At 56.6% G+C, this 10,235-nt stretch overlaps 1 protein-coding gene across 2 annotated transcripts in view; it reads right to left on the bottom strand.

The window, feature by feature from the left end:
• Positions 1–3,528: 3,528 nt before the first annotated feature.
• The window catches only part of FLYWCH2 (FLYWCH family member 2), a 32,680-nt gene continuing 25,973 nt past the window's right edge, over positions 3,529–10,235 (bottom strand). The window contains exons 3-5 of one of the 2 annotated variants that reach the window (XM_037732245.1): positions 6,196–6,621; positions 3,711–3,840; positions 3,529–3,604 (exon numbers count right to left, since the gene is read on the bottom strand). In XM_037732245.1, coding sequence (XP_037588173.1) covers positions 3,737–3,840; positions 6,196–6,523 — 432 coding nt within the window. In that variant the 5' untranslated portion in view covers positions 6,524–6,621 and the 3' untranslated portion in view covers positions 3,529–3,604; positions 3,711–3,736. Of the gene's footprint in view, positions 3,841–6,195; positions 6,622–10,235 lie in introns of both variants that reach the window. The other variant, XM_017511110.1, reaches the window with a different exon arrangement.

Here is a 10,235-nt window from a genome sequence, read left to right as displayed (position 1 = left end):
TTCACTGCACCCTCAATCAAACTCCTGGGATCCTCTTGCCTCAGCCTCCCAAGTAGCTGGCACTACAGGTGCACAACACCGCACCTGGCTAATTTTTGTATTTTTTGTAGAGACGGGGTTTCCCTATCCTCCCCAGGCTTAAACTCCTAGGCTCAAGCTATTCATCCGCCTCAGCTTCCCAAACTGCTGGAATTACAGGCATGAGCAACCCTGACCTACCTTCGGCACCCTGTTGACAACCCCTTGATCATGAATGTGGTTTGTTTCTAGATTACTGATTCTATTCCATTGATGTATCTATTATTTTTACTATTATTATTTTTGAGACGGAGTCTCGCTCTGCGCCTAGTCTGGAGTGCAGTGGCACCATTTTGGCTCACTGCAACCTCCATCCCCCGGATTCAAGCGATTCTCTTGCCTCAGCCTCCCAAGTAGCTGGGATTACAGGCGCCTGCCACCACGCCTGGCTAATTTTTGAATTTTTAGTAGAGACGGGGTTTCATCATCTTGGCCAGGCTAGTCTTGAACTCCTGATCTCGTGATCCACCTGCCTTGGCCTCCCAAAGTGCTGGGATTACAGGTGTGAGCCACAGCGCCCAAACTGTTTATTATTATCACTATTATTATTGAGACAGAGTCTCGCTGTCACCTGGGCAGGAGTGCAGTGCTAAGATCTTGGCTTACTGCAAACTCTGCCTACGGGTCAAGCGATTCTTCCGCCCCAGGCTCCCGAGTAGCTGGGATTACAGGCGCGCAACACCACGCCTGTTTTGCCCAGACTGGTCTCAAACTCCTATGCTCAAGCGATCCTCTCGCCTTGGTCTTCCAAAGCACTGGGATTGCAGACGTGAGCCACCCAGCCTGCCTCTTTTGGGGATTCTTGCAGCTTTTCTGTATGTACAAAGTCATGTCAAAGCAGAAGTTGGACAAAGGAAATACTCCCTTGATCCCCTGAGCATTCCACAAGCTAAGAGTCTTTTTCCATTGGTCCAGCCCTCGCCCATTGATTCCGCCCTTTCATTGGCTCCGCCCATTGATCAGCCCCGCCCATTGGCCCAGCCCCCTTCCATTGGCACCGCCCCACCCACTGATCAGTCCCACCCATTGGCCCAGCCCCGGCCCATCCCTCACCCATTGGTTCCGCCCCCTTCCAGTGGCTCAGTACCTGCCCTTTGGTTCAGCCCTCGTTCGTTGGGGTTCAGCACTCGCCCATTGGTTCAGGCCTTGCCCATTGGTTTAGCCCTCCACGATTGGCTCACTCCTTGCTGATTGATTCGGTCTCCACCCATTGGTCACTCCCCTGCCCACGGGCCCCGCCCTCCCCCCCGGGCCCACTGCGGGCGGGGGACACTCGCCATTCTCCAGCTGCCCAGCTGCGCGGTGCTATAGGGAGGGGCTGGCTTCGAGCGCGGAGAGCTGCGGGGCTCTGGGCGCTGTTTTCCTGTGAAACACGACGGCGGCGGCCAGAGCGACCTCAGCACTGCGTCCTGGGCTCACTGGCGGCTTTCCCATCCCCATGGGGTTGCCTCGGTCAGCCCGCCCCTTTCTTCCCGCCCGAGCCCCGCTCTGGCTGCGCGTCCTCGGCTGGCTCGGGGAGGGCTCCGCTCCTTCCTAGGCAACCCCGAGTCCCCGCCTCACGGCCTGCCCATCTCCTCTCGCTCTAAAGCGGCCGCTGGAGGAGCCCCCGGCTCCGGCGGGTCCAGGTCAAGGTCCTTTGGGCTCCTGTATGTCCCACACCTCTTGCATCCCGCACCCGCGTCCCACACCCACCCGCGTCCCCTCTGGGCGCCCTTCCTTCCCTGAGTCTGTCCACATCCCCTGCGGTTCGCCTCAAATCTGCACCGCCCAACCCCAGAAACTTCCGCGCGCTTCTAGTCCTCGCATCCCCGGCCTCAAGGTGTCCTCTCCACCCGGCCCAGTCGCCCACCTCCCACCCCTGCAGAAAGCAACTTAGAGCCAGTGTCTGGGTCTTCAGGAGCCCAGGTGGGCATCAGGCGGGAGGGCGGAGCGGGATGGAGGCTGCGGGGCAGAACCGCACTCCAGGTTGCGCGCCCTGCCTGCGTCCTGGGGAGACTGCTAGGCGGCCGCTGAGTCCGCGCGCGCCCTCTCCCGGCCGCCAGGAACATCGTCTCCAGTTTCCGACCCTGAACCCGGATGAGGCCCTGCAGAGCGTTTGGTGCTGTCCAAGGAAAATGAGACCTCCAGGTGAAAAGTGAAGAGTCTGCGCACACAAGTGCCAAGCGGAGGATGCGTTATTACTGTTTTCTTCTTAACGATAAAACTGGGTGTGGACAAATGCTGGAGAGTTGGCATTCGCAGGCCATGGGTTGAACGTAACTTGCATCCTTGCAGTGTGGCAATCTCACTGCCAGAACTATGTCCTAGGAACATACAGGGCTATTTCAGGATTGCTTACAACCTGGAAGCAACGGGGATGTGTCTGGCCATTGGAGCTGGTGCTTTCACTCATCCCTGCAGTGGGCATCAAGCAGCAGAAACGATGCTGTGAGGGAAGACATTCGTAATACATTATGAAAAAACATGTGTGGCCCGGGCGCGGTGGCTCATGCCTGTAATCCCAGCACTTTGGGAGGCCGAGGTGGGCAGATCACTTGAGGTCAGGAGTTCTAGACCAGCCTGGTCAACATGGCAAAAACCCGTCTCCACTAAAAATACAAAAATTAGCCAGGCGTGGTGGCCGGCACCTATAATCCCAGCTACTCAGGAGGCTGAGGCAGGAGAATCACTTGAACCCTGGAGGTAGAGGTTGCAGTGAGCCAAGATCATACCACTGCACTCCAGCCTGGGCGACAAGAGTAAAACTCCGTCTTAAAAAAAAAAAAAAAAAAAAAAGAAACACCAAAAATTAGTGGGGTGTGGTGGCGTGTGCCTGTAATCCCAGATATTTGGGAGGCTGAGGCAGGAGAATCGCTTCAACCCAGGAGGTGGTGGTTGGGTGGCTGCAGAGTCCAGATTGTACCACTGCACTCCAGCCTGGGTTACAAAAGTAAAATTCCATCTCAAAACAAACAAAACCATAACGTTTCCTTGAGCTCAGAGGCAGTTTTCAAAGGATGAGGACTGTATAGGAAGCCTCTTGGAGGCTCGCTGACTTGTCAGCTCATGTAGGGTAGCTGTGCTTTCTTCATCTCCCCTCCAGGAGGGGTGGAATCCAGGGGTCTAGGGCAGGGACTCCGGTTCCCTCATCCCCACCTCCTCTGGAAAGAACATGACAGGCAGGCCACATTCACTTTTGTCAGATTCCTCCCTGAGCCCACCCATGAGTTGCAGGCCCACCTCTCCCTCAGCAGAATCTTAGAACTACCATTCTTAGCAAGGCTGAGCTCCCTTAGTGCATGAGAACTATCAGTCTGAGAGGCTTCATGGAGGAACCGAGGCTTGGGTCAGTAACTAAGGCGCACTTTGGGAAGGCCCGGTAAAGACTGGGGTAGGGATATCCAGAGGTGGTGGCATCTGAGCTGAGCCTCAAAGGACCCAGAACCCTGGAATGTTTACAACATGCCCATGATGGGGTCTAGCAAACAGCTTCTTTTATTCTTGTTTGAAATTATTTTTCTGCTTACAAAAGTAATTTATACTTGATCTAAAAAAAAAAAAGAAAGACATTACACAATGTTGAAAGCAAAAATTCACCAGCTGGGCCCCAGAAGCCCTGTGTACAGAGAAGAGCCTGTGGCCCAGTTGCTGACCTGGGAGGATGCACCTGTTGTCAAGGTTACGAGGATGTGCCTGGCACCACGGGGCAGAGGACAGTTGAGTTCTCTCCGGCAGCCTCAGGAGGCCCCGCTGCTAATCCACTGTCTTCTTTTCCGCCTGCGCCTGCAAGAGAAGCAGGTGGATCAGACTGGTGTCAAAGGAGAAGGGAGAGCTGAGCTTCGCTGTTAGAGGAGTCTACTGGGCCTTGCTGTCACCCCAGCCAGCAGATATTCCAGGGCCAGAAGCCTCTGCCTAACTGAGAAGTGATTGCCACTGAGGGACTGCTTCCAAGGCCACCAGCCCAGGGCCACAAAAGAAAAAGAAATTACAAATTCTGAAAGCAAAAATTCACCAGCTGGGTTCCAGAAGCCCTGTGAACAGAGAAGAGCCTGTGGCCTGGCTGCTAAAATCATTTCCAGAAAACTTGAGGCCAAGTTTGGGCTGAGCACTTAGAAGCCGCAGCTATCGCCTCTGCCGGACTTGGGGTAGGGATGGCGGGATGGAGGGGTTGGCAGGGAGGAGGTGGTAGATGCCCGAGGGTGCCTGTCTGCAGAAGCCTTACTCTGACTTTCATCTGGAGAAGGTGGCTGTGCTCCAGTTCTCACAAAAGCACCATGGCCCCTGGCCTGGATGGATCCCAGCAGTGAGCAGCGGTCTCAAAGGGGCGAGGAGGACTGTGAGATGGCCTTATTTCACAGAAATCAGGGGAACAGACCCTGAGCCAGACTCCAACCCCCTCTGCCCTCTGCAGGGACCTCCTGGTGGCCTCAAGGTGGTGACTTCACTCCTCTGAGCCCTGCCTCCCACAGGCCAAGAGGACTGCATCCTCTGTGCCAGTCTGGCAGGAGAAGCCAGGGGGACATGCAGAGGCTCTCAGAGCAGGACTTGGTGGTAGGGGCTTCACAGTGAGAGCCAGGCACTCTCACCAGCTCTGGGAGGACAGGGTCCCTCTGAGTCCCTGAGCACTGCTTGCACCAGGCCTGAGACTCCAGCAGGGGGATGGAGGCCAAGGGGTCCATTAGGTTCCCTGAGAGCTCCAGGCTTGTGTCTGCAGACACTACTCTCTCAGGCGTTCTGGGGTCTCAGTCCCAGGGAAACTTTGGGGCTGTGACCCTCTTTGACCTCAGGCCACTCACCCCTCAATTTCCATCAGTGAGGCAGTGTCCCTGCACTGCTAGCAAACTGAAGGAACCCTAAGGGCCCCTTTTTCTTATAATGGGCTGCTAGGCTGAGTGCCTCGCTGACCCCAGGGGCCACCTGTTCAGAGGTCACAATCCAAGGCCAACTGCTATGGCTGTTTTTCCTCTCGGGGCATGGCAGAGCCCACTCCCAGTAGTGAAGAAACCCCAGCTCATCTTCCCACTCAATGCATAGCCCCCTGCCCCAGCTCTCTGGAACTTCCAACTCAAAAGGTGTACCCAGCCCATTTCTTCTGCTACCCAGGTTCCTGACCCTACTGCTCCCTGCTCTAGTAGAGCCCAGAGGCAGACCTCTGGTCCTGAGGACCTGCTGTGGGGCCAGTAGGAGGCCTGTCCTGTGGGGACAGCAGGACAGGACCTGGGCCACCCAAGGGAGAGCTGGGTACAGGGAAAGGGGCAGCCCTGTTCTCACCCTGTCTCTGCTACCATGCCCCACCTGGCTGTATCCCCCAAGTTTAGCTGAGAGAAAGGTCTAGTACATAGCAGAGGCAGAGCCAAGGGCCCCAGGGAGTGGGAGTGGGGGGTAAAGACACTCAGTCCATCCATCCCATCACTCCCACAGTAAAGCAGAGGGAATGATCCTGCCCCATCACCTCCAGCCAGCCCAAAGCAGCTAAGGCTACACCCCCAGCCCTACTCCCCCACAGGACCGATTTATATCTCGGTGAGCCCCGAGCTATATCTCCCTGGAGATATGGCTTGCAGGGGGTGACTGCTTGGGCAGAGGAGGCAGGTAGGGTAGCGGCAGTCCTGGGGAGCCAGGCTGAGGTTACAGCCTTGGTCTGCTGGGGGTCTCAACCTGTGTGCCTCAAGTCTCCAGAGCCCAGCCTGCACAGAGCTGCTGTTCAGTGGATGTTACTAAGTGACTGAACGAACAGTGAGTGAGACAAAAGGAGCTTTCTAGAACATGTGCAAAGGTGACCCATCAAACCCTTGGCCTTGGAGATGCTCATCGAGTAGCTGTGAGCCAAGACCTTGAAGCTGACAGCAGCCGCCTGTGGGCCCCACAGCAGCCTCAGATGCTCCCTTGTGAAGAAGCCAGTGGGCAGCTCATTCTAGAGTGGGGAACAGACGCAGAGAGACAAGGCTGCTCAGAGGCAGGGTTGGAGGTCAGAGTATGCCCAGGCCTGTGTCCTAAACCCCATGCTACTGCTCCCCATGCATGGTCAAAGCCAGGGAACAAGGAGACAGGGAGAAGGGCCTGACGAAGCCAGCACAACTATGCGGGCCACTCTGGGAGGTGCTGAGCTGTCCTGGAGGGGGCGTTGTGGAGCCTCACCTGGGTCCTGCCTGCTGCGTTTCTGCTCAGGCTCCTGTGGGGGTGCCTCGATGGCCCTCTGGGCCTCAGGGTGGGTCTGGAGGAGGGCCTTGGCAAGAGTGGCGGGGCCGGGCACCCCCAGGGACATGACACAGTGCACGCCCTTGCGCTTGGCCCCCTCCACCTTGGCGCTGTCTTTGGAGGCTGTGAGCAGGACCAGTTTGGAGAACTTTCTGGGCTTCCTCGGGGCTGCTGTTGCAGGGACGACGTCTGTGCCTGGCTTGGGAGATGGCTCCTGGCCAGCCTTCACGCTCTCACCCTCCTGCTCGTTGGACTCGGGCAGGGGCATCCCGGGACCCAGGGCCTGTCCTTCAAGCTGCACTCAGCCCCCAGCAGGTGGATTTCTCCTACTCCCAGGCAAGGAACCTGGAGTCCAGTGGTTCTGTCCTGAGGAAGGAAGCAAAATCCCGTCAGTGGAGGAAGCCCTTGGGCCAGGGCTCTAGATACAGAGCTGGGAAGGTGATGGGGCTGCCTCACTGCTCACTGGGGCCAAGGCTGGTGTGGGGCCTAATGGAAATAGGGACCCTGGCTTGTCCTTCTGCTCCGCCAGTTCCTTTCCTGGCAGCCTTGGGTACATCACCCTGCTCCGACCCCACTTTCTTCATCTGGAAAATGTACACAATAAACAGCCCTCACAAGGGGCCATCAGAGTGACTAATGACTAAGAGCTGAGCCATGGGCCTTCCCACGTGCTGAGCACAGACAAAGGGTTTCCACCTTCGTTTCCAGTCCCCAGCCCCGCCCCTATGTTTTGCAGCAGGCCGTTCTTATGGACCCAGTTACAGATGAGGACAGTAAGGCAGACACCCATGATATACCTGAGGCTGAAAAGGGGGGACACTGAGCCCCATTTCTGCTCAGATGCCTGGGGACTTGGCAGGACCTTTTTGGAAACTGCGCTTCACCAGGATGCTGGGCACCTATCTCAGGGATGTGGGCCTGGCACACAGAGCCGTTTTCAGAGGACAGCACCACATCCTGGCCTAGGGGACAGAAACTCCTTTCTGGGCTCCGGCAGACCAAGCCCCCGTCCTAGCCTGCAAGCAAGCCACGGGCCACCCCCACCTCGGGAGATGCCAGGGTCACACCATGGCAGTCACCTTGCACCTGAGCAGTTGCTGTTGCTGCCTCAGCTGGTCAGAGACAGGGCTGAGGCAGCGTCTGGAGAATCATGAGGTCACCGTGGGTTCCCTGGGTTCTAGCATAGAGAAGCAGAGGGCAGACAATGGGGAACCTAAGCAGGGCTGTGTGGAGGGGCCTGGGAGCAGTCAGCGGCAGTCATGGTGTTGGGGAGACACTGAGTGTGAGCAGATGGTGGGGTCTTTGCCACCTCTCAGCCTGTAATCGAGACTGCACTCCCTGACGTTTTTAGGGTCTTTACCCCCACCCCACGTGTTGCAGCTCCAATGCCCACTGGTCCCCCACTTTGCTCCAAAGTTCCCTGGCCTGGGAGCCTGGGCAGCTCTGAAGGCCCCATCCCCAGGAAATCACAGGTACCGAGAGGGCTGGCCCCACCACATCTCGCCCAGCCCCAGCCCAGTGCATTCCTCCATGCTGTCCTTCCGAGGCTGCTCATCCCACCCCACAGGGTGACACGAAGTGCAGGGGACAGAGGGCCAACCGGGGATCAGCTGCAGCAAAGACCTCGCCAGTGCCTCCAGAGCAAAGCCGCTCCAGGAAGGAAAGAGTTACGGCGGGAAGCCCCGCCTCCAGTGCTGACTGGCCCTGGCGCAAGTCCGTCAGCCACAGCCCGCATGGCTCCCACGCTCTGCGCTGTGGGGATAAATGGGAATGGATGCGGCTGAACTGGGAAGGAAGAGGCTAAGGGCAGCATGGGGCAGGACTGGATGAATGGGAATAAACGCTGACGGACGGACCGTGGACTTAGCAGGTTCCTTGACCCTGCACCCTCACGGCTCTCGGCTCCCGGCTCCCGCCAGGCCCCCGCCCTCTGGAGAAACTACCCGCTGTTCTGGGGCTGGCCAGGCCCCTAAGAGCTGCTGTCCTTACTGCCCGCCCTCCCCGTGGCCTCCCTCCAAGCCTGGCCGCTTCTGACAACGGCCTTCCTGACAACGCAGGCCGGCACAGCAACTCGCACAGTCCACCCCTCCAGCCGGTCCTGCAGGACTCCGGAGGGCAGGCGGGCAGGGGCCTCGTCCCAGCGGTCAGAGTGGAAGTGGGGACTGAAGTGAGCGTGGCCTGACACTCCCAGGGAGCTGTACCCAAGTCACGGGAGGTGACAGGAGAGAGCCCGGTCCTCCTGGTGAACAATTCCCACTTCTGTTTAAAGGGATTCCAAGACGCATGCGCTTCAACAGATCTGGAAAAAGTTCCAATACAAGAAAAGGCCCCGTCCACTGGCTTGTGGAAGGTTGATGACCTGTTCCCACTCTTGCCCACTGAGGCTCTTGGGTGGCAGATGTTGACCCACCACCACTCCACCCAATAAAGTCCACAGGCCCTTAGGCAACTGGGCTTTGTCTCCACCTGCCTGAATCTGGACTGGGTGGGGGGGGGGGCGGCGGCGCTTGCGTGACCAACAGTGTGGAGGGAGGGTAGGGTACACGTCTGCAGGCCTCACCGGCCAGAGCCCCAGACCTGCAGGGAAGGCAGCTGTAGGAGAGGCTACCTGCAGGGCACTGCCAGATTCCGGGAGACCACCTTATACCCTCCAGCCCAGCAGCCTCTTAGCTGTGTGCAGATGTGAAGGAGCCCCGGGACCCTACAGAACCCTCATCACCAGCGAATTCCTATTATTTTAAACCAGTAAGATCATGGGTTGTATGCTACACAACAGTAGTTGATACATTTGGCCAGTGACTCTACTGGGTTCCAGCTTTTCACTTTTTAGATAGGGCCTTGCTCTTCACCCAGGCTAAATGCAGTGGCACAATCTCGGCTCACTGCAACCTCCACCTCCTGGGTTTCAGTGATTCTCCCACCTCAGACTCCTGAGTAGCTGCAATTACAGGTACCCATCAACATGCCTGGCTAGTTTTTCTATTTTATGGTAGAGACAGAGTTTCACCATGTTGGCCGGACTGATCTCAAACTCGTGACCTCAGGTGATCCACCTGCTTTGGCCACCCAAAGTGCTGGGATTACAGGCGTGGGCCACTTTGCCCAGCTGGTTCTGGCTTTTTGATAAAGGAATACTATGACCATTTATGAAATATCTGACAAAAGCATTTGTGAGCTCCAGAGGACCATGTTACACAAACACTGCATCCCCCAGACGGACGCACACAAAGGGCCTGTATCAATGTGGGAAACAAAAATCTGAAGTAGAAGGGACAGCAAAGGAGAATTATGCATTTTAAAACACCTGCACTGGCCAGGTGCAGTGGCTCACACCTGTAATCCCAGCACTTTGGGAGCCGAGGCGGGTTGATCACCTGAGGTCAGGAGTTTGAGACCAGCCTGACCACCATGGCGAGACCCTGTCTCTACTAAAAATACAAAAATTAGCTGGGCCTGGTGGTAGGCACCTGTAATCCCAGCTACTGGAGTGGCTGAGGCAGGAGAATCACTTGATCCCTGGAGGTGGAGGTTGCAATGAGCAGAGATTGCACCACTGCACTCCAGCCTGGGCAACAGAGCGAAACTCCATCTCAAAAATAAAAACAAACAAACATGTGCAACATATGATGTGCCAGGCACAAGGGGACAAACACTGCCTGATTCCACTTGTACGAGGTCCCCAAGGCAGTCAAATCATGGGGACAGAAAGTAGAATGAAGGTGCCAGGGGCAGAAAGGATAGAACATGAGGAGTGTTTCCTGGGGACGGAGTTGCAGTTGGGGGAGGTGAAAAGGTTCCGGAGATGAACAGTGGTGACTGTAAACCAATGACCAGGAGGCTTCAACATTGAGCTCAGTGAGAACAGCTGGTCACAAAGACCAAGGGTTGTATGGTGCAATTTACATGAATTGACCAATATGGTAAATTTTAGGTCATGTATATTTAACCACACACACACACACACACACACACACACACAC

Source organism: Cebus imitator, unplaced genomic scaffold (genome assembly GCF_001604975.1).
Source record: "Cebus imitator isolate Cc_AM_T3 unplaced genomic scaffold, Cebus_imitator-1.0 Scaffold444, whole genome shotgun sequence".
NCBI classification, from domain to species: Eukaryota; Metazoa; Chordata; class Mammalia; order Primates; family Cebidae; genus Cebus; species Cebus imitator.
The sequence above is the reverse complement of the archived record's forward strand: the minus strand, read 5'-3'. Positions and strand labels throughout refer to the sequence as shown.